The sequence below is a fragment of the Paralichthys olivaceus genome, chromosome 23, assembly GCF_024713975.1.
Source record: "Paralichthys olivaceus isolate ysfri-2021 chromosome 23, ASM2471397v2, whole genome shotgun sequence".
NCBI lineage: Eukaryota > Metazoa > Chordata > Actinopteri > Pleuronectiformes > Paralichthyidae > Paralichthys > Paralichthys olivaceus.
The window spans coordinates 7,679,226-7,703,178 of record NC_091115.1 but is presented as its reverse complement, the minus strand read 5'-3'; the positions used below and the strand labels follow the sequence as shown (position 1 = coordinate 7,703,178).

The window sequence follows — 23,953 nt, the reverse complement described above, 5'->3', positions numbered from 1 at the left end:
TCTGTCTGTGTATGTTAAACTGTAGCTCTGTGTTTCGTTAATCCACATAGTTGGTACTTTTCCTTTATTCAACCCAGATGTTTTTACCAACCACCCAATTGAAAGCATATACAATCAATTAACATAGGAAACAATGGTAAAGACACACAAGACTCACTATCCTGTATGTTGAAGTACCGAAGAAATAAAAGAGTGTGATCGTCCCTAAGATTCTTTCCACCTGAAGATTTATAGCCTAACACTATCCTGAGTATACCTCTTTAAATCCCATTGTAAAAAACATTTGAGAATATTTCTTTTAGCTGTCTCTTGATTCTGAATATGTTATCAAAGACCGTTGCTCATCTGCACCACACAAATAATTTTTCTTGGTCAGGCAGCACCGTTAAAACTCGTACACAAAACATGATCCGTAGAAATGTTGTATTGTGGTTGCATGGTCTTCAAGTGTTGTATGTTTTACCTGGTGTTCATGTCACATAGTTTGTTGTTTGGTTGAAGAGCTTGAGATGTTGTCGTTAATAGACTTAATCCTATTGTGTTTATAGCATGTTGAGAGTGTCAGAATGATTCGAGTCAGTGATGGGTCAGTGAACTATGGATGGATCTCTCTTGATATGCCTGTCTGCATACACCTGACCACTTGACGGGTTTACCTCCCTCATCCTTCCTGTGACTTTGCAAATTTCCTTTTCTCACTTTTTACCCATCCTCTTCCCTCATTTTCTTTCTTCTTGCCTCCTTAATTTTCCTTTCTGCCTCTTTCTCCTCCTCTTTCTTGCCCTTGCGCCTCTTCTCAGCCCAGTGTTACTCCGTCTACTTCTACGCACCCTTCTCCTTCGCCATCCCTTCCTATTACCATGCCGACAGCGGTTGTGGCTTCCCCACCTTCTCCTCTGCCCCTCTCTGTTGGAGTGGTGCCTCCTATTGTTTCCCCTCCTCCTCCTGTGCCTCAACCATTGGCCACCATGGTGCCAATCATCAGCGTAGTCACCGCCCCACCTGACACTCCCATGGAAGCCCCTCCCCAGGTACTGGTTAGAGATGATCAAAACCACCACGTGGATGTCGTGTCCCTGTTCAATGTTCTCACGTTTGTGTGAAATCATTTGTTAGAGCAGTGGACCCCAAACATTTTAAACCAGAACCTTGGTTTAATGAGTTGTGAGTTTTTTAAAACAAGAGTTTGGATTTATGTATGTGTTTATAGCTTTGTCCAGTTTTGTTCACAGTTGGGACCCATATTTGCTCCCACAAAATGGATATTGTCTGAGTTGCACTTATTTAACATAAATTTGAGTGATTGTTAGAATGGTAATTTAAGTCTTTAGTATGTGGTTTACTGTGCATTACTCAGAGTAATCAGTTTGGTGTTTTGTGTTCAATAGTTTGTTGGGTTTTGGCTTGAGTGTAGCGACACAGATTTATTCGGCAGTGAAATTGAAATCAATTGATGTGATGTCATGGAGAAACACAGCAGTGATTGGTTCGCAATACATTTTATAGAACCGGTCTGTCAGTGTCTGCAGAGACCTTAACTATGAGACAAGGATGCATGTGTTATTATAAAAACATTATATATCTAATAGATAAAATCCCATTTATTTTTGGCATTTCTTGCTCTGCTACTTTTGTCCCATGCTCTAGTTTTAGTTGTCTTTTGACCCAACTCTTTGTTCCATATCTATCTTGCATTTTTCAGTTCAATTTAACTTCTTCCCTCTATAATCATGAAAGCATTGCTTGCAATCTGCTTAGTTCTCTCTCTACCTTTTGTCACACTGTTCTTATATTTCTTGCTTTCCTCAAAATTTCCGTACCATTGATGGTTGTGTTTTTGGGGATAATACTGAGTGAGTATCTGTGTGCATTTTCATTTGTCTGTGTGTGTTTTAGTCCGTCTCTCAGTCTTCCGAGCTGTCCCAGTCCCAGCTGCAGCCACCTCAAGTTCTCTCATCTATAGAGAGGTAATAAATGCACACATAAGCTACCTCCCAAACAATCACTGAGCCTACAGTCCTCAAACAACATCAAATTCTTCATCACTTTTGATTTTTGTCTTTTCCTCACGTTGTCTTCGGCTTCCATCTCTCCTTCAATCATCAGTGGCCACTCTGAAATGTCAGGTCTGAGTGATGGCAACGAGGGGGGAGGAGGTCGCCACGAAGGGCGCTCCACCAAGAGACATCAGAGACGTTCTGTGCGAAGTCGATCGCGCCATGAGAAGATCTCCAAGGCGAAACTCAATGTCCTCAATGTAATAGCACATCCCACTAATCCTACAAAGTCATAATTAAATAATAAATCCTCGTCAACACTCACTCACCCACTGACACTGTATTGGCTGTTATGGTGTTATGAGCTGCAATAAAAGTAATGAAAACATCAGACACACTCTCACACTTATTTTATTTTGTCTCCTTTTTAACTTTATTTTTCTCTCTCTTCATGTTCTTGTGTGTGTCTGTAGATCTCCAGCCGAGGAGACAGGGTAGCAGAGTGTCAGCTGGAGACTCACAACAGGAAGATGGTGACCTTTAGGTTTGACCTGGATGGCGACAATCCTGAGGAGATTGCTCAGATCATGGTACACACACTGGCCCTTGTTTCATGTTGTCCACCAGTCTTTTGATTAATCTAATCTCACTCACCTAATAGCTTTTCATTTGGCTGGAATATGCGTCACATGCCCATGCGCGTGCTGCCTATTCTTTGTCATCAGAAACCACTGACGTTCACGTAATTGCTCTGGTCCTGTTTTCTTTCATCGAGAGAGTTAGATACACACTGACATAGGAGGCATTAACCAGGATATTGCTTTGTTTCTGTCACATTTTACATCTAAACTCTGACTTTTTCACTGTTTCCAGGTCCAGAGTGAGTTCATCCTGGAGAGTGAGAGGGAGTCATTCATTGAACAGGTCAGGGAGGTGATAGAGAACGCTGATGAGAAGGGTCTGGAGAGAGACGCAAACAGCCAGGTAAATATAATTTTATTTTAAACACTGTACTCATCCCAGGTTTTAGAAACCTTTTTTTTTCTGTCATAGTTAATCTTTATATGTAAACTCTGTTGATCTATAGATACCCGGTGGCATGGAGCAGCAGATTCCTGCCATTTCTGTCCCCATGCCAGGTAAAAATTGCAGCAAGGATGATCATATTTTTGCTAATGCATTAGATGATTAGTAATAATGTTGTTTTTTCAGACATCCCTCCCAGTGCAACAGCACAAGTGGTTCATTCAGCAGGTCGGAGGTTCATCGTCAGCCCCGTACCTGAAGCCCGGCTGAAGGAACATATGTTTCCCACCACTCCTCCTCCTACTGCCACTGCACCTTCTGCTGAAACAGGTAGGGATCATTTGTCCGCTAAATTTTCTACCGCTGTTCTACTTCTAGATCTGACCCAAATAAGAAAACTTGTATCATAGCATTTTAATAAACAGTCATTATCATGACCAAGATGAAAAAAATTATAATTCCAGGTTTAGACCAGAAGTTTTAGCTTCAAGTACTCATATCAAATGACAGTGTGACACACACACACATGCACGCAAACACACACACACTATAAGTACTTATCAGATTAAGCTGTAATGCTTTTAGAGGAATTATTCCAAACGTTCTGTCCAAATGCAATAACACACTGGCATTTATTTTATTTGATACTGAAGGATCTTCTAGAAGAACACTGGAACATAAACAGTGGTATCCAGTCTTCTATTGTATATAAATATATACAATCATTTTGCATTTCAAAGAGCTACAGCTAACAAAATGAAGAAATTACAAGTAAAACTTGTCATTTTAGTGCTTCGTAGTTTTCTGAATAATGCAAAGGAGAAACAAGGAATATGTTGTTACTGGATCCACATACAGTTGCAAGGCAGAGGGAAAACTACTGGAATGAATGTAGTCAGGATCACTAGACTGGAGGTAGCCAAAGTCAGAAGTGGTTAATTGTATAGACATCCCTTAATAAATGAAACCAAAGGTCATAACTCTCTTATGACCTTTAAACTTTTACATGTGAAATCGATCTGGTTTAAAGTTGTGTATGTATTTCTCCAGTTCCTCCAGGTTCAGCTCTATCTCAGACCCCGGGCCAAGGTTTGGGGTTGTCCCAGTCTGCAGGAGCAATCAGCTTACAACAGGCCTTCTCCGAGCTCAGACAGAACCAGAATCAGTTCGATTCAGGACCCAGCACCGCCCCAGCCTCCATTCACTCCACCCATCCTTCTCTACAGCCTTCGGCTGCCCCTGTCCCTTTACAGGCTAGCACTTTTTCCTCCACTGCTGATATTACTTCTGGTCTTGTCCCCTCAAATTTAACCAAGGCACAGGAGCAGGTCATGGATGCCTCACTTCCTCCTCATTCCTCCTCCCCCTCTGCTGTCCCTGTCTGTATCAGTCCTCCCTGTTCCTCCTCTCCTCCTCCGACTGTGGTGAACCAGTCCATCCTCCAGTTGCAGCCCGGGACGCAGGCTGTGTCCCAGCTCCAGGGACAAGCACAAATTCAGCCCCAGGCTTTCACCCATCCTCAGTCCCAATCAGTCTTTGCTGTCACTGCTACTTCAGTACCTTCCACTTTACCACCGGCGAGCATCTCCAACATCGCCTCAACAATGCTCACCTCTCCTCCCCCTGCACAGACTGTTCCTCTTGTATCCTCCCCTCCTTCCTCCACTCTCACAGCCAGCGAAGTCTCCTCCAATCATCAGTCCGTCTCCTCCACCTCGTCCTCCACTCCTTCGCTCTCTTCTTCGGCCATCCACACTACCGCCATCCCAGGCCCCCAAATCACTCCCTCTGCTGCCTCCCACACCACTCCAACTATTCTCTCATCTTCCTCCTCTCCTGCGGGGCTTCAGCCAGTGACCACAAACGTTCCTTCAGTCCAACCAACCTTGGTTCACTCCCAGCCACAGACCGCAGCCCTGCCTGGGCAGACACATACACACTGTGGAGAATGCGATGCAAGGTGAGAGTCGGTTGATGTGCTTTTATTTTGTTGTGTGGTACATGCTGAGTAAATTGTAATAAACACATTTTTAATTTTGCTTTTGTAGTAAAGAAAATTTGACAAGACAGAGAAATACTCAATATTTGAACGAGTTTACATGGACTTCATATTTTTCTCAGGTGTGAGGCGTCAGCTGAGTCCCAAGGCAAACCGGATGACATCCAAGTTCTGGAGAAGAAGCTGCGCTCTCTCTTCATGGACCTTGGCGGAGGAGTGCCCTCCACCCAGGGAGACATCTTAGCTGCTGACACTGCCTCTGGATCTGTGGCAGGTACCTCGTCCCCATTGGGGCCCAGCTCTACCTCCACCACATCTGTTACCACACCTGGCTCCTGTCTGCCAACCAATCCTCTTCAGCCCCCCTCCAGCTTAGCGATAGGGTCAGTGGGGTCACCTGGACCTGGGACACCTATTTCCACCCCTGCACAGACGGGTAGGTAGAAGAATGTGTTGCGTTTCTTTATAGTGTGATTTAATAAACATGCTTTCTAACTTTATGATATTTATTTTCTTCAGTTATCCCTGCCTCATCCTTTAGCCAGACCACTCCATCTAAAACCCCCTTATCCAGGGTGCCGGTAAGTGATCCAGTTAAAAATGTTACATTATTTTAGCTCTTGTTAAAACATTTCCTTACTTATGTGGTTGCAGAGCATGTGCATGTTTTAGTGGAAACTGTCAAGCTAATTACACTTCTACACTTAAAGGTTAAGAATTTAGATTTTTTAATGTGGACAATTAGTGTTCCAACATGTTTCAACTCACTTTACTTACAACTCATCTGGCATGAAAATTTCTTTTAACATTCCCCCTGATGAACACTATTCTTATAACCTCCTCTACAACTGTTTCTCTCTCTCGTTTCTCCCACTCTGTCTTTTCATCGCCTCTCTTTCTCTGGGATTAGGCCAGTTCATCTCCTTCAGAACTCCTGCCATCCTTCCCTGGACCTTGTGTAATGCAGGTGTTTTTTCTTTGCTCATTTTAAAGAGTCAATTGTTGTATCTATGTTGAACTTGTGGGTAACTGTGATTACTTTTAAAGTGGAAAATTACATCCTAAACAACATCCGAATAATTCATTAGAGCAGAGAGATGCAATTTCATGAGAAGTTACCCATATTCACCTCTCATGTCTGATATTTGTGGAGATATGCCATCACAGAACTTTTAAAAACTACACAGCTAAGCACGGGTGTCAGAAATTAAAATATATTTTAATGATTAGACCAACAAAGTCATGGTTGAAAGTCACAAAAACTGATCTTTGAAGCAACAAATTGTCTCCCCTTGTGGCAATACAAAAACAGTAAAACAAAATTAGTGAACTATCTTTGAGTTTTTTAAACACAACTTTCTTTGAATCATTAAAATCAATATAGTGACAGCATAATAAAATCATATCAGCTGAAAGTTGATAAATTGTTATTTGATTATATTGAATTGTTGCCCTCACGTGTTTTTGGCTCATTGGTGTTCATGTTGCTAATCAGTGTGTCTTCCTTCAGTCCCAGCAGCCTCTGGAGGACCTAGATGCACAGTTGAGGAGAGCACTGAGTCCAGAGACTGTTCCTGTCAGCACACAATCACAAGTAAACATACACACACAGGTTAACATGTTATTATGGTATCTCATACTGACATTGCACCCTATGCACTGGTTCAATCACACTGCTCTGTATTAATCCATCTTCTCCCCCCTCTCAATGCCGAACCCTAGGCCTCTCACAGTGGTTTTACTGCAGTGGGACCGCCAGGTATGTATACTAAAGAAAAAAGGATGTATGCAAATCTATTGATTATCTGACTTATATTAGCTTCTGTTTTATATTTGTAATATTTGTCTTTCAGTACCCTTTTCTCTTGATGAGGACACTGTGTCCTCTCCTGCTCCTTCTCCTGCAATTAAACTTGGAAGATTTCAGGTAAATGCTAATTCACACTGCAGACCATATATAGATGGATACCTTAAATAAAGATGGCTGAAGTTATTAAGTAAAATGTCTGTTTCTCTTTTCTATGTTGCTCCCTCCCTTTCCTTCGTATTCTATCACCTGCTTAGGTCTCACTTGCCACTGAAGAGCCTCCAGTCCGACACCCGGCCTGCACTGAATCGTCCTCCACCACCTCCTCGTCTTCGTCCTCTTCCTCCTCATCCTCCAGTCTCTCCAGCCCAGAAAACACACTGCATAAGGACACCTTGTCTCCTCTGAAAGGGGGAGGAGAACAAGGAGGAGACATTGTTGACGGACTCCCCCAAAGGACAGTGACAGGATCCCACCAACCCTCGCCCTTCACCTCCCCTTGCCCGTCTCCTAAGCCCACTACTACAATAGGACGCTTTCAGGTATTTCCTGTTTTTAATTATGAAGTTAAATGGGTGATGGGTCACAAAACCCTGCAAGTACAATATAAACAATTAAAGCCTTTGTTACGGCTCCGGTTTTGAATTAAAACATTAAATTAACAGTGTTTTACAGCTCATCTCAAAAATATCTGTAAACTGTGCTGGTCAAAGTTCTCCTCCACTTTTAAAATTTGGCAAAAGTGGTTTAAGACTGTTCTTGTCCTACATTTTAAGGTCACCACCAACCCAGAGGCTCGTGTCGGTAGATTCTCGGTCAGTCGTGCCCAGGAGCAGAGCCTTGAGCCCAGGCAGACCCCTCTACCCGCTGCCCAAGCTGCTAACGGACCCAGCGAACCCAGGCAGATTTTGACCCCAGACTCAACTCATAAAGCCTCCCTGCCAAGCTTAAACAACTCCTTCAATAACTCCTACATCAGCAGCGATAACGACTCCGAATTTGAGGACGAAGACTTCAAATGTGAAGTCAGCCGGCTCAGAGAAAAGTAAATTGTCCCCTCTTCAGTTCTTAGAAATCTGAAAAAGTATAGTCTGTCTTTTCTTCCCCCAGAATAGTAAGCTGTGCCCTCTTCTCTTATCCTCTTCTCTCACCCTCAAGAATGAGGTTAACAACCCACTTTCCTCCATTGCTTCTCTTTCTTTTTCTTATTTTCCTGAAGAGGGAAGCTTAGCTCTTCTAAGAAAACTAGGCCCTCCTGCCAGAACCTCATTATTTCTTTCGTTTTGCAAGGCAATATTTTATTCCAAATATTTATTCTCTCTGCTTTCTGCCAGGCACATGCGTGAGATTCAGGCCCTCCACTCACGTCAGAAGGAGGAGATAGACAGCCTCTTTACCAGGCTGGGAAAGGTAACTCATCTTGGCTACATCAGTGTACACTGAAAAACATGATAAACAGCATCACACACAGTTGCTAACAAGAAACCATTCTTCTTCTGATTTTATTTAGGTTCCTCCGGCTGCAGTGCTCCCTCCAGTTATAGCTTTGACTGGCAGGAGGAGACGACCTACCAAAAGTAAATCGTCCAAATCGTCCAGAACCAGCTCTATGCACGGCAGCAAGAGTCCGTTACAGCCAGGTACGTTCTTGCCTAAACATTAATATTCAAGTCTTAGTTTGTCCAAAAGAAAGAAAAATATGTTTTTGATATTTATCTGGTGCATCAAGCCATGTACGAACCTTCGTTACATGAACTTTGTTAGTTCAGAAATGATGAATCTAAATGAATGAATGTACTAAACTTGAAGATCCTTTGATAGCAGGTTGATTGGTTGATGATCATAAACCTGCAGAACTAATGACATGTGTATTGATTATTACCTAATATTTGCTTTGTAACATGCTAAACAAAAATGGTCAACATGTAAAACATGAGCATGTCAAGGTGAACATTTAGCTCAGAGCTAAATGGCTGAAATTTAATTCACTGCACCAAAGCAAAGATAGATAGAAACCCGAGCTATCCACATGGCTAGATACTACCAGACTGAGGTGATGTATTTTTAAGCAATTTGCTAGACCTGACCTTTGAACCCTGCACCTCTGAATAATAACTTACCTTAATCTTTAACTCAAACCCCCCCACAGTCAAGATGCTCACAAACTCTCACTAACATTGCATCTTCTCTGTGCATCCTTGTGCATGTGTGTATGTGTGCTGGAGCAGACTCTGAGCCTCTAAATTTCTGACTACTTTCCCCTCCTGTGTTTTCTCTGTTTGTGATGTGATGTTTTGGTGACTATGTAAATGTCTGTGGTGACGGGTGTCTCATCTGTCCATTATCTTTGTGTGTGTGTGTGTCTGTTCCCTGTGGTGTGTCGTTCCTATCCTGTCCTCTACTGCCCATGCCATGTGCCTTTTTTAGGCAGCACTTTATCCGCCCAGAGCGTCCCGACCATGTACCCCGGGCAGCTGGCTCTGTTAGCCCCAGGAGGATTAGCTGATTCGGGCAGCAGCACTCTGCCCCAGCCCCTCAAACCCTCTGCCTCCAGCGATAACCTGTGTTCGGCCTACACCAGTGAGGCGGCGCTCTCTGTGCCCAGCCTGTGTGCTCCCACCCCAGGTAGGCATGCTGCAGGGCATTACAGGCCATACAAAAATTGAATTTGAGCTTGGATAGCTTGTTTTACTCTTTGTATGCGGGCAAAGACAAAGGTACACAGTTTGTTTGTCCTCACTCCAACACAACAGGACACTCCTTTTTCTACCTGTCTTGGACTATTTCTCTCTCTGTCTGTGTGAATCAGTGTGATGGCTAACTGACTGTTACATTATCCCTGTCATCTATCCCTCTTCTGTCTTTCTCTTCTCAATTTTTCATTCCTACCTGTCTTCTCTCTCTGTTGCTCTGCTCTCTTCTCATTGTCTCTCCTGTCCTTTACTCACCTCTCTCTCTCTACATCTTCCTCCCCTCTTCTGCACTCTCCTTTCCTTCTTCTTCATCTCCTCTCTCCCCCTTTCCCTCCTCCCTCTCTTCAGGCTGTGTAAAGTTCAGCTGGGGTTCGGAGCGTTTGGCCTTCAAGCCTGGCGGCAGGAGGACGCGCTTTCTGAGTACGCCCTGCTTGGCTCTTTGTGTGTAACGCTTTCTTTGCTCTTATCTTTTATCCGTCCTTACTTTTGTTCTAGTTTTCTTTTTTTTACTCCTATATCCGTCAAGTCCCAGTCATCCTGTCTTCCCGTGGGTTTTCTTCTTTGATGGAAGAAGACCCTCTGCTTCTGATATCCTGCTGAAATCTGCTGAATAAAAAAAAATCAGCTTTCAGGAACTAGTAGAAAACATTTATTTCCCCAGAGGAGGTTAGCTGAGTTAGCCTTCTTTTTATTTTACTTAACTATCCTTACAACCATTCTAAAGACGTTTGTAATACAAAAGGTAATTGAACAATTAAAGATGAGCTTACTGCAGGACATGAAGTGATCAAGATGATACTTCAAAAAACAAATGATATAAATAAGACATTTGATTTCATGAGAAGATTAAAACTTACATTTTTTAAATTATGAGTACAATACAACTACAACTGATTGCATAAATCTAAATAAAGTCCCAGGGAGAGCAGGCTAAACCAGCAGCTAAAACAATGTTGATCTGCCTGTAGCTTCATTGTGCTGTATTTACATTGTAGTCATTCTGCTAATGCCCCACACAAACCTATTAACAGTTGGATAGGCCTTGAGTCCATGATGACTGGCACTGTGAGCAGAGCAGCCAGCAGCATTACTGGAATTCTGCATCCAGTCCATTCCTATCATGAAATCTGTTAGTTAGACTGAAAGCTGAGTGACATGGTGCAGTTTTGTTGGATTGTCTGTGTCGATATGAGTTTTGATTCACATCCTGAGTGCTTCCATTTCTTATCTTTGTCCCCATTAAAACAAGCAGACTAGCAAGGAAAGACAAGTGGAGACCTGATGACTTGAGACCTCTGTCATACGGTTTTTTTCTTTTGGAGATTTGTTTTTTTATTCAACTTCATTAGTTAATTAAGTACAGTTCTGTTTGGATACTCTGAATCCGTATTCATTTATTCATTAATCAAAGAAAATGTTTGAAGCCAAATTATAATCATAGTATGTACTGTTGTTGGTTAAATGTCTTGTGCTTGATGAAGGGATCATTATGAATGCTTACAAACTCTCTGCAGCTCAAATCCTTTCTCTCCCTTCCCCCCCTACCTCACCCCTTCCCTCACCTGTCCCTCTGTCACTGCACAGCCAGGAGGGGAGAGAGAGACAGACCTGGGTCTCAGTTGTTATAACCTGTTTATTAGTAGCTAGTGAAAAAATCATAAAATTGGCATGAAGTCTATATTAGCCTGATAATCCCACTGACTTCATTCTATTTAAGTCACAGCTGTGGCAGTGATTCAGAGGTGTGGAATAACACTGTGCTGATATACATCTATATATTCCACATGTTGGACCCAGTTCTGGTAGGGCCCTATGAGCTGTAGAGGACTCAGGAGTTGGTTTCCCAAAAGCATTGTAAAGCCACGGTACAGGGGTGATACTTTGAGGCAGTGTACAAGAAAATGATCTTACCATTTAACTGATGTAATATCTGTTTAAGAGCGTTTATTAAAAAGTATTTTTATTCAAGCATGAACAGTTGCTTGTTGCTGCCACAGTAACTCTGTCTGCACTTCCTCAGAGGTTTGCCCACATATCGTGGCTCTGACAAAGAGAGCATCTTTACCCAGTTGTTAATGTGTGACATTTCTAGTCTGTTTGAAACAGACGGATCACAAAGCAATGAAAATAAATATAAATATCACATGTGCATTATAGAAAATGAGGATTGACACTCGTCTCTTGTTTGCTTTGGTTTCAAGGGTCAGTGATCTCTTTTAAGATGTTGTTGGGCAACTCAACCTCAAAGTGTTGTATATTTATACCTCAGGTTCAAGTAATCACACGTGCATTGGTTGTCGGTTGTTGTTGGGTTTAACTCTGACTATCTCCCAATCCTCCAATTGTTGTCTTCCGGGCCGCACAGGGAAGATGGTGAAAAAAGTCTGCCCCTGCAACCAGCTCTGTAGTAACTATCTCTCTTTTTGGTCTATCCTCCCTCCATCCATCCCCTCCCTTCTCCATCCTCGCACTCGCTCTCCCATGCTTCCTCCTGCCCTCCGATGCCTTGTAGGTTTCAAGTTTGACCTTCAGCCAGATTTGAGATCAGATCAATTCAGTGGTTTCAGCTCGTGTAACACTCTAGTTTTAATTTTAGTCGTGTTTGAGCTCTGAAACGGCTGAATTAACCATCACAGACTCAAACTGACATGCATGCACCTGCCAGCTCTTACACACATGATCAACCACACGCTAACTCACCCAGACAGCTGTTCGCCTCTCTATCCCCTCCCTCTCCCTCTCCTTCTTCATCATGGCTTGTTGTCTAGACTACGTTGCCCAGAGTTCCATGCTGCTGCAGTCAGTCATGACTCAGTGTCTCCTCATATTTATTTTCCTCCATTTTATTTAGCATGACGTGACAGTTTTTTTTCCAGACCAGCTGTATGTTTCGATTCCGACTGGCTAATCCCTGCATATTCTATCCTTATGTCTGATGGAGTGAGATCATATAAACATTTCACAGCCATTTTGTCAACATTGCTTTGGGTTCTATTTGTCTGCAAAGGAAATTCATCAGCTCCTTGTAGTTATAATTTGGATTTAAGATATTGTGCAGCAACAAATCAGCAGAGTTTGTGAAAGACTGAGGTCTGGAGTTTTCCTCTTTGCATCTCTAAGTGAAAAGTTCTCTCTTGGCTTGGTAGAGAGACACTAACATTAAGAAAAACAAACCTGCTGTATAGTATCATGATGACGTCATGTAAATCAGTTCATGTTCTTGCTTTTCAACACAAGCTGCATACAGTTTGCAGTGTGCTGTTTTTCTTGCTCTGATGACTGAGGGTTGAGCAAACAACCTGCTGCTGTTACATTGCTTGAGCGCCATCTAGTGGGGGAAAGGTGAATTCAAGCAGTGAGATCAGTGGTACACAGGGCTCATCCGCTCAGATCAGCCTCGCTGTTGGAGAATGACGCTGAGCATGGCAGCTTTACAGATTTCCCAGTGTATCCCTAATCTGATAAATACAAGATTTAGCATTTGTCATAATTATTGGAAAAACTGCCCAATGTTCACACTAACTGTTGCTCTGGTATCGTATCTCTTGTTCCTGTTTGTCATCATTATATTGATCATTTAAACTAAATAGTATAATTCTAGGACCATGATCTGCCCTAAAACTCTGCCCTGACCAGCTTCTCACCACATAACAGCCTTTCCCATAGTCAAGACTGGACATACATCCACATTCATTCAGAAAACATTAGTTTATGTCCTTGTTTGAATAGTATCTCACATTATTTTGCTCCCCCCGTTTGTTTGTCCTCACAGGGACGAACAGCACCATCGCTGTGAGCGGCTCCGGAGGTTTGGGTCAGAGCCAGACGAGTTCTCAGTATCTGCCCGCCAACATGACGGCCCCCCACCAGAGGAAAGGAACCTTCACCGACGACCTCCACAAGCTGGTGGACAACTGGGCCCGAGACGCCATGAACCTCTCACAGGTTTGCTGCTGTTATTTGATTCATGCCAGCAAAGGTTGTTCCTTTCCTCCCACCAGCTCCTGGAGGTAGTTTACTCAGAATCTACTGGCTGATGGGATGTTTTCTTAACATCTACAACATCCTGTATCCATTTGGCACTTTGAGTGATCCACACTAACTCAAGATACAGATGTTGAAACCCGAAATCCCCTCAATTATTTGTTTTACTTGCTTTCTTTGACTACAACTGAGGTTTTGATCATTGTAGAGCTGAGTCAATAAAACAGTAACAATTTGAATATTTGTTTAATAAACTAGTTAACAAATAAGAATTTACTAATATGCTGGAAAGTTCATGTATTTGCATCATTCTTCTAATAGGGATCCTAATAAAACCTTAACATCCTATCCTTAAACCAGATTTTTAATCTTTAATATTGGGTCCTTAAATAAAAAAAAAGAATTGTTTTATGTGATGAATTATACAGTTTGATTACTTTCTATACAGTCAAGATAACTAAATTTCAGTTTGACAACAAACTAACTTTTTCAGGGTAAGAGGAGTGCCAAACAGCTGCAGCAAGCTCCAGCGCAGGGACACAGCTACGAGGTCAGTCTAAACACACACACACACACACACACACACACACACACACACACACACACTGGATGCAGTCTTAATAAATATATATAAAGTTGATTGATATTAATATTTAACACCTGCTTTAATGTGATCAAATTCCAGCTCTGAATAAAATCATATCACCACATAAATGATGAATCTTTTTCCTCTTGTAAGGTCATCCAGTCAGCGAGTCTGGGCAGGAAGTACTCGGCTCCCAGCCAACTGTGTCCCAGCAGCATCGGAGGCTCTGCACACCTACCCACAAACCCCACCGCTACCTCTATGGCCGGCCGCAAGGGCTCCCTGTGCCACCCCCCCGCCTCCTCCACTCCACCCCAACCCCAGCCTTCCCAGTTCATCCACTACACCCCCAGCGCAGCATACAGCGCGCAGTGGTCTGGTCCGGCTCATGGCTTGTCGACCCAACACCAGGCTCCAGGACAGCCTGGGCCCCTGCTGGTCAGCACCTCCCAACCCCTGGGCCCCTACCCCACCCCACAGGGTCAGATTCCCGGGCAGGGGCCATTCCAGGCTTTCCATTTGACCAACGCTCTGCAGAAATCTGTCAGCAACCCAGGAGGACCCAATCTGAGGACCACGTAGGGCTGGGGATCAGGGCTGGAGTGAACTACGGCCCAACAGGTGTGAACTGGGCGAAGAGTGTTTTGGGCTGAATCAGTCAGAGGGGGCGGAAGAACAAGGAGCACGGGATTTAAAGTTGTCGGAACCTGACCTGTCAGGAGAATGGAAAAAGATACAAGAGAAGAAACCAGGAAAGAGAATTTTCAAGTGCGACCATCTCCCTTTCCCTCTGCTTCCATCCAAGTGTGCGAGACACTGTCACAGACGCAGCTAAACAATCTCCTTGCCTGCTGTGTTTGACTCGGGCTTGTGACAGCAGCCAAATGCTCAAGGATAAAGGAAAAGACTGATGAGTGCAATGTTAACAGGCCAAAGAGGTTGTGACAGGGTATGGGACTGGTGTTAAAGACTGAGTGTGTGTGTGCCATGTTGTGTATGAGCTATTATTACTTAATCACACTTGTTCCAGAACGTGCTTTAAATTGAGTGGATGAGCTCATACATGATGGGGCGCACGTGTCCTAGTTTACGGTGGGAAGACACAACATGCGGTTAAAGGGGAAGAATGTGGTGACGATGTAAACGTCAGCAGACAAAAGCTTTGGTAGGAAGAAAAAGATGTTTAGAACTGTGTCTGTGATTATTATCTTGTGTGTGATCAGTCAGGTGTTTTCTTCAGTATTCAGACATTTTTCTTAACTGTCAAAAGCACAAAGAATATCGAGAACAAATGGAATTAAAGCATTCATAGAACAGTTGTAGCTCAGCACTTGGTGGAATCAGCTTGAGGGAAGTCGTGACGGCTTCTCGTTCCTCCTCCGTTCTGGCAAAGCATTCGAACAGAGCTAGAAAGGTGGAGGATAGATAGTAGGTGGAGATGGAGAGAGCCACCTTCTTTACTGTTCCTCTGCTTACTTCAGGAATGATAAATCGATGAGAGCACTTATTGGGACACGACGATGCTCCTGCGCGCCCAACACCTCTTCACTGTCACGACTCCACCTCCTCCTTCTCCTCCATCCCTCTCTCCGCCTCTCTGTTGCCATTTGAAGCAATAACAGCAGAAACCTTTTAAGAGGAAAGGAAAAAAAACATGAGAGAACTCATTGTGAAAAAGTGGCCTTGTTATCAGAATAATATCACAGTCCCTGTACAGTTTATTTTGTAGAATTTGATGATTCCATTTAGTTCTTTTATTTTGGTTTTGTATTGTTTTTTTGTCTGGTTTTGTTTGCTTCTTACCCCCAGCTGGCAGTCTGACACACACAGACACACACACACACACACATCAGACATTCACTCAGACACACACACATTCATGCACAGACAGATGTAAATACACACGTTGGAGGCGTAGCAGCTGTTTAACGAACATAGATGTCTCAGTTCTTAGCGTCATTAAGCTGGTTTCAACACTCGGGTTGAAATAATTGCAATGTACATTTATTATCAACATTATTGTTGTTAATGATTATTATTCTATTTAAAAAGAAACAAACAAAAACATGTTCTGTCGACGGACCTGTTATACACGCACATCGGTGCCCGATGTGGAAACACTGTGATTATTGTTGTTGTTAGCGAAAGTGTTGTTGGACGACTTTAGTTTTAGGTTGAAATGTCACAAAGTAATATTAAAAAAACGAGAGAACGGTTCGGGGTCCTTTCACTTTCATTTCACTGCTTTCTGCAAATTCTCATCAAAATGTGAAAATAAAAACGACTCTTTTCAATAAACGTCCACAAATTCATTCACTGAGGACTTCCTTCTAAACAAATGCCTTATACCAACAACGAATCACCCGAGCTTCAGTTTATCTTTACAACTGATTGAATTGAAAGCTGAAACTGACCTCAGAGCCTGAATATAAAGAAAAAAACAGAATGAACGGCAGGATAGTTGGTATGTAGATTTTTAAAAAAGTAATGCTAGCTATTTTTTTCTTAATACAGTACTTATACAGTATATCAGACACTTTAAATAGCCCTCCTCTTCCCTTCCTCCCCTGGTTTTGTTAGATGAATGTGAATGTATAAACCAATGGTGTCCATTTTAATGTACTTGAAAAGAAAAAGTCTGTCTTTTATTTTTTTTGCTCTGTCTCTTCCCCCCCCTCCAAGCCTCTGGTGAATACTAGAGGTATTTACTAGTGCCTTGCCTCCTTCCTGTTGCTTCTTTGTTGGGGTGGGTGAAGGATTTGGGTTGACGTGGGCGCAGCGTGCGTGGGGAGTTGCGGGTTGTCACTGTGACATCGGCGGTGATTGTTGGACCTGGTTGATGGAGCTGGAATGAGCTGCTGTTGTCAGCTCAACAGGTTGTGGTTAATTCTCTGTGTCCTTCAAAATGATACAATTTTAAGAAAGGAGGAAGCTGAATTGAAGACCTTGATATCAGCGTTGTTTCTTTCATTGCTGTGCTTTGCTCTTATGCGCACGAGGCCCGGCTGTGTCTTCAGGCCCAGTTACACCACCAAGAAAAGATGGAGAGAACGTGATACTTTATTGGTGCCATTTTGTTTTTTCAGGGTTTTAATTGTAAATATGAGGAAGGGGGTTCCGTTTTAAGGAGATTGGAGTTTTTGAAGATTGTATTTGAAGCTTGGACCACTCTGTACTTTAGAGGCACTGGCCCTGGTGCAGCAGAAAGTTCAGTCAGAAGACGATGCATTGACACAGTGATCGAAAGATCAATTTCTCTTTAATCCCGACTTATCTCTGGTGTCATACGTGTTTTATACCAAAACATAAATCGTATTTCTTTCTTACTGCTTTGTGAATTTGGCTGATAACAAGACAATCTAGATGAAAATACTAATTTGGAATAAAGTCTCAAAGTTTAGCTTTTACTCTACAGTCAGTTGAAGCGGGTTTAATTGGTTCCTGATTTCGTGGCCTCTGAATGTAAAAGAAAAAGCATCTCCTTCTGGATTTTGTGCACAATTTAATTATTTTCTAATGAGTGAGAAGCAGTGCAACTTTAAATATTAAAACTCCAAATCTGCTTCATCAGGACTGTGTCTGTGGTTTGATCAGATCCATGAGGATTAGACATAAAGTAAACACAAAGATCTCTATTTTCATGTATGAACACATCACTCTTGTTTGCCTAAATATGTAAACTCACCAGGAAAGATGTCGGATGTCTTGTCTTCTGTAATCTAAAAGCATTTATGAGGCCGGTAGCGCACTGCTGTCTGCTTCCCCATCTGAGAGGTGCTGCTGCTGCTGTGCAAAGAGAGCAAAGAGTCCGAGAAAGGTATGAACATCCTCTCCTCCACTCCTGTTCCCACTGTGTTTGTGAAGCTGCACCAATCACGCTTAAACTAAATGTGTGGTGGTGGTGTTAGAGTGAATGTGAGCACAGTGGTAGTCATGATGGAAGCAATGGGGGTTTCAGATTCTAGGCCTTTGACACCCTGTTCTGCTTTACCTTCATTTATCAGAAAAAATCAAAACATATCTGGTACAAACTTTAATATTCACATAAAAAAGACCTTGCATCTTTTATTTGGTTTTTCGTTGGGAAGGTTTTGTTCTGGATTCACGTTAACACATTACAAAAAGGTCACTTTGTGAAGTCTCTACAAAAACGACAACATTGCTTCTGCCTGTTTGTTTTTTGTGACATTTTCCCGTGAACGTTAATGCAAAATTTTTTACTACTTAGCAAGTTTGGTTGAAGCTGTGAATAATAATTGAGCCACTTTGCTTTAGTTCCGGTTCAGAGCGTTCTGTCAAATCCTTAAATGACGCCATCGACTCAGTGCCATTTGACGTGTTGTCAGTGGAGTGGAACCATCAGAAGTGAAGAAATTTAAAAAAAGAACATTTGAGTGTAATATTTACCTGCTGTTACTCACTGGAGCTGTTTTGGTTGGAGTTTCACTTTGCAACCGCTCGAGCCTCAAATGATTTCCACAGTAGAGGTGTGATCATATTTTTGCTGTGTCTCTACTACACAAAACTACGAAAAGGAATGCCCTGTGTGCAATGGCCGTAATGCAATATCCTGTAAAGTGACTGTGTGTTGTCGTGCTGGGAGAGAGCTCTTACTGGGAAAGGTTTGGGAGTTCTCCAGCGCTGGCGACTCTTATTGTGAAATTTACTTTAAGGTTTAAATTCTGGTGACAAAGATAAAGTGCAGCAATAGTTGTTTTAACTCGCTCACATTAGAGATTTAGTGTGTTGGTGTTTTAACAGGACTCGCTTTCCCTTTATGCTTTTTATTGTAAAAGTGCCCACATGTTAAAATCACATAATGCCTTCTCATGCACCAACAGATCAACACACACACACACATATTCTCACACACACACTCACACACACTCATCTCCTCACTGTTTCCTGTAGCTCTCTCCTGTGGAATGACATTGAGTCTCGAGTTCTTCTCGACTGTTACTGAAAAACTGTTCTCTCCTTTTTTCTCTAATTCAGTTTATCTGCAGTTTTAACGTCTCTAGCAGCGATTAACTTAATTGAGTGGTTTCATTTTTTTCTGTATCATGTTTGACATTGTACAACAGTGGTTGAATTACAAAAAACACACGGATGAGAAGAAAAACAAGAAAAAATACATGTAGGGAGTCATCGGCAGCCTTTAATGGTATGTTTTGCACTAAGTATAGAGTGTTCAAGCTTCATAATAAAAAGAAACTGCGCTTTGCGCTACAATACAATAAAATTTGTTACTTTATTTGTAAAAACTAAATAAAAGTTGTTTAAATGAATGGAATTGACTGAGTTTGAATCACTTGTACAGACAATTTACGTTGCAGGAAATTACTTGTGCTTGTTCCTGTTGTTCTTTTTGAGGAAGCGATCGCCGGTTACTTCATTTGTAATGGATTTGGCGGCAACGCTGTTTACCCCTGAAACTCCACAAGTGTTTTGAGGACTCAACACCCACCCCTCCATCGACACAGTGGTGAGTAGATAAGTGAATTATAAGTGAGAATAGTGAATTTTCATTTTTCTGTGAACTATCCCTTCAAGATAGTTTGATCTCTCTGTTGTTACAGCAGTACCTGTGTTTCTCCACAAGGCTGCAGCATGTTTCCTTATTAACATGGAGGAGTATCTGTTGCTCACACAGGTCCCCTTCCTTCCTTTAACCACATTAAACTGATCTCAGGAAACAGCTTGTTGAGAGGTGTGAATCCTGAGCTCATTATGTGTCACTATGGAAACAGTGAGAATAAAATGTTGAGCTCAGAGAAACAGAGGCCTGAGGAAGGAAGGGAGGAAGGAAAAAAAGACTCAACCGCTCGATTATAATAACAATACAATACATTTCCATCACACTCTTTTCCTGCTATGATATTTATACTTCACTGTAAAATAATTATACTGACTAGGTTTTTTATCGTGTTGTCAGCTTTGTTAAATTTAACCAGAGAACCTGCATGTGCTTTCCAAATTTGAATATATTAGTTAAGAGGAAACAACAATTTCATTATCCTCAGGTTGAAATTTTTATTCGGAGATGAAATAACCTTTTAGAAATATTTGAATAAGCTTGACTAGCCAGGAAAATGAAAGGTTTGATTTTCAGCGTAATGTTTTTTTTAGTATTTGAAAGTGTGCATGTAGATGTGTGTTAAAGCATGAGGGGAGAAAAAACTTCCATTTAAATACTTAATACTTAATAATTTATTTCATCCTATTTTAAATTGTTATAAATGCTTCTCTCGAGATCAGAGAAGACGAAGTGTGATAATCATGAGAAGAAACCAAACTGGTTTATACCATGAACAAGGTGGGACTTTCCCCCGCAGAGACAAACCTCCTACACATATGTAGCTTCTTTAAAGTCACTAATCAGTCAAATAAAAGACATTTCCACCAAAGACTAATAAAACAATTTATATTCCTTCTGTTTTCCCCCATGTCAGACAAATAATTGCCTTTTTACTAATGTGAGAAAATCCCTGTTATACAGTACAGTATCAGGGAACCACCGTCCTGTTCGAGTTACCCTTCAAGTGGCCTGAAGATAAAGATGTATCAATACCTGTAAGTACTGCTGAGAAGATTGACAGCTGGTACTTAATTCCAGATTAAATAGTGTGTTTCAGGAGATGTAGTCTTTACTTCAGCAGTTAATTTGACAATGATATATCACTAATTAAGAAAACTACACAGACATAAGTAGCATATAGAGCTTTGCATGATTCAGTGAATGTAGCTGTTAACTATCTGTCTTTTTAAAAAATCACATTACTGTTAATATCATGTGTCTGAAGTGTTGGTTGCTGTTTTGACGACACCAACCACAGATTTTTCTAATATATATTTACATATAAACACAGATAATTACTTGTTACGCTTTTTAGCTGACAATGACTTTCCATACTAGGACTAATGAAGGGCTCTGTGTGTGTGTGTGTGTGTGTGTGTGTGTGTGTGTGTGTGTGTGTGTGTGTGTGTACGTGTACATGTGTGTGTGTGTGTGTACGTGTACATGTGTGTGTGTGTGTTTACTAAACAGTGGTCACCCTTGCTTTTTTTGTCCATGCAAACAGTCGTCAGGATGTGGGATCAAGTGTCTCTGTTGGGTTTTAAATTATCATTTCATGGTTAAACGTGAAATCAGAACCATCATTTATAAATGTGGCCACCCTCATTTTATACAGTAATCATTCAGCTACTGGTGCTAATTTGATTTATGTGTGGGTTCTTCTCCTCTTTCTCGTCTCGTCACATGTGTTCCAAGTAAAAGATGATGTTTAGTATCTGAAACTAAAATATCAACCGTTATAAATATATTAGTTTATATTTATAGGTTCTCTTTCTTTCATCGTGTGAACCCCCCCCCCCCATGCAGCAGCGATGATGTTGCAGCCTGGCAGTGTTTAGTGTAATCTTGTAGCTGTGTAAGCAGAAGCTGCAGCGGGTGGTGAGGGCCCCCCCCCCCCCCCAACTGTCTGTTTACACACTGACTTTAAATGGAGTTTGTCTGCAGACTGAGAGAGTGTGCGTTTGTGTTACATGTGTACTCCAGCGGACTGAATGTGCACCTGTGATTTTCCCGTCCACCTGTGGCCTTGAACGTGTGTGTTTGCGTGTCCTCCGTGTGTGCTTGTGAGTGTGTGTGTGTGTGTGTGTGTGTGTGTGTGTGTGTTTGTGTGTTTAAATAGACAGGAGGAGCTTAGGTGTAGCTGAACACAAACAAACATTTGTGTATCGCTACACAGACCATCTGTCCGAAAGGTCACAGGGACAGACACCTCATCCTGTTAAGGTGCCATTGAGCAAGGCACCGAATCGCTATCTGTTAATTCACTGACAAACCATGCGAGTTGAAGTCAGGTTCATACATAGACTGTAACACGACAGTCTGGATCGCCTTCTGGTCGCTGGCTGCCGTATTGCTCACAAACCCTGTCTCCTCCATGTAAGTGGATGGGGTTAGAGTTGGAAAGAATATTTTTTCACACGTCATTTTAAGTCGTTCTTATCCCACTGATGTTTATTCAAGTGGTTTTTAATTATGGATTTCTGTAGTTTTATAAAGAGGGTGAAACGTCATGATTGACAGCTGGGAACGACTCCATTCCCACAGTCTGGCTCCAAATAAGTGTGTGTGTGTGTGTGTGTGTGTGTGTGTGTGTGTGTGTGTGTGTGTGTTTGTTTGTGGTTTCAGAACCTGCCCCTTCCTCACTCAGATCAACTTCAGAGTGTGCTGTAAAAGTACAAATTACTCACAATAAACCAAATCAGAAACAGGTTGTGAAAGAGAAACTCAAAATATATGAGGAAGGCTAAAAGTCTGTGAGTCTGTATGGAAGAAGTGTGTAACATAACAAAATGTGAGAAGAGGGAAGGGTAGGGAATATTCTCTGAATGCACTGTGTGTGGTTTGAACCAGGATGCAAGTGTGTTTGTGTTAGGGTTGTGTATCTGTGTGTGTCAAAATATAGAAATAAATGTTGGTGTGTGCACAGAGGTAACACTTTGTTTATATATTGTTGAGCGATTAGTGAGCAAGCTGTGTTTTTCCAGGCGCTGCTGTGTGTGTATGTGTGTGCGTGCGTGCGTGTATGTATGTTTTCCAGTCCTGAGAACATTTAAGATACAATCTGGCCTTGACCTATGAATTTGCTGTTATGAACCTGTTCCTTATTACTGAGGGAGGAGCAGAGGACGTTGAGGGCTAAAGGTTGTGTGTGTGTGTGTGTGTGTGTGTGTGCGTGCGTGCACGTGTTTGGGTGTGGGTGTAATCTTGCTTTTAATACTTTAGAGGACCAATTTTATTACAGAACCATTGTTGTGAGTACATTTTGTCCAGTTGTCACAACTGGATGTGACATGGTTTATAACTAAAAAGTCAAAATACACAACAAATAAATGTTTCACTCTGATTTTTCTGAGAAGTTAGGTTTAGTTGTGACATCACATTTCCCCTGCAGAGTGGTAGCGGACACAAACTCCTGCAGTAATTATCTAACCCTGTTTATACCTCAACTGGCCTCCATCGTCGATTAATAACTAACACATGATCGTACGTTTGTTTCTAAATCATCCCAATAAAAAATGAACTATGAAAGTGAAGTAGTTCATTTTCATCTGCATGAACTGAACTTTGAACTCGTTCTTTTTAAGTGTGAACTGGCACAACACTGCAAACAGCAACTGCTGCACAACAGTCAGCGTGGACAGGCAGCTGTGATGATCTTGCTTGTTACCTGTTGCCTGTTTGCTAATTGGTGCTTGTCCTCCGTCTCTTCAGATCCTGTCCGCTTGCCACCAAAGAACCAACCTGCCTGCCCACTCACCAGCTTCCACCACACTGTAAACCTGCAACTCTTTGTCACCTGTCATTTGAGTAATAAACATACTCTTTGATTTCACTTTAATTTGTCTGTGTCTGCGTTTGGGTCCTTCTGTCTGACATAACACATATTGTATATGTAGGCAATCTAGTTTTAATCATAATCCACGCTCGGCTGACACATTTTTTGTTTTGACATATACATGTGTAAAAGTAGCAACTTTTTCAAATTTAACATGATAAAGTTTTTGCTAAGTTTACAAACCAGTAAATGTTCTTTATTCACTGATTCACAAAGTCATAGTTACCTGGGCAGTTATATGGTGTTATTTTTACAGTGCAGAAAGGTTCTGAAGTAATAACACACACACACGCACACACACGCACACACACACACACACACACACACACACACACACACACACACACACACACACACACACACACACACACACACACACACACACACACACACTGCTGAGTGGTCCCCTCTGCTGGCACTAAAAGCTCTCAGTGTGATGTCCAGTGTT

The 23,953-nt window shown here is 42.0% G+C and overlaps 1 protein-coding gene and 1 long non-coding RNA gene across 28 annotated transcripts in view; both read left to right on the top strand.

Moving 5' to 3' along the window:
• The window catches only part of wnk1b (WNK lysine deficient protein kinase 1b), a 76,496-nt gene extending 57,116 nt beyond the window's left edge, over positions 1-19,380 (top strand). For 11 of the 27 annotated variants that reach the window (XM_069520128.1, XM_069520130.1, XM_069520127.1 and 8 more), the window contains 24 exons: positions 801-1,031; positions 1,897-1,967; positions 2,107-2,257; positions 2,471-2,587; positions 2,871-2,981; positions 3,085-3,136; positions 3,210-3,353; positions 4,074-4,983; positions 5,145-5,458; positions 5,542-5,603; positions 5,933-5,989; positions 6,533-6,616; positions 6,745-6,781; positions 6,876-6,949; positions 7,087-7,371; positions 7,606-7,874; positions 8,164-8,239; positions 8,340-8,469; positions 9,257-9,454; positions 9,871-9,963; positions 11,888-11,929; positions 13,295-13,467; positions 14,000-14,056; positions 14,246-19,380. In XM_069520128.1, coding sequence (XP_069376229.1) covers positions 801-1,031; positions 1,897-1,967; positions 2,107-2,257; positions 2,471-2,587; positions 2,871-2,981; positions 3,085-3,136; positions 3,210-3,353; positions 4,074-4,983; positions 5,145-5,458; positions 5,542-5,603; positions 5,933-5,989; positions 6,533-6,616; positions 6,745-6,781; positions 6,876-6,949; positions 7,087-7,371; positions 7,606-7,874; positions 8,164-8,239; positions 8,340-8,469; positions 9,257-9,454; positions 9,871-9,963; positions 11,888-11,929; positions 13,295-13,467; positions 14,000-14,056; positions 14,246-14,674 — 4,167 coding nt within the window. In that variant the 3' untranslated portion in view covers positions 14,675-19,380. Of the gene's footprint in view, positions 1-800; positions 1,032-1,896; positions 1,968-2,106; positions 2,258-2,470; positions 2,588-2,870; positions 2,982-3,084; positions 3,137-3,209; positions 3,354-4,073; positions 4,984-5,144; positions 5,459-5,541; positions 5,604-5,932; positions 5,990-6,532; positions 6,617-6,744; positions 6,782-6,875; positions 6,950-7,086; positions 7,372-7,605; positions 7,875-8,163; positions 8,240-8,339; positions 8,470-9,057; positions 9,455-9,870; positions 9,964-11,887; positions 11,930-13,294; positions 13,468-13,999; positions 14,057-14,245 lie in introns of all 27 variants that reach the window. The other 16 variants (XM_069520139.1, XM_069520141.1, XM_069520150.1 and 13 more) reach the window with 13 other exon arrangements.
• A 204-nt stretch (positions 19,381-19,584) lies between these two features.
• LOC138406802 (uncharacterized) lies at positions 19,585-23,502 on the top strand. The gene is made up of 2 exons (XR_011240190.1): positions 19,585-20,665; positions 23,382-23,502. It is a non-coding gene; the product is annotated as an uncharacterized lncRNA (long non-coding RNA).
• The last annotated feature ends 451 nt before the right edge of the window (positions 23,503-23,953 follow it).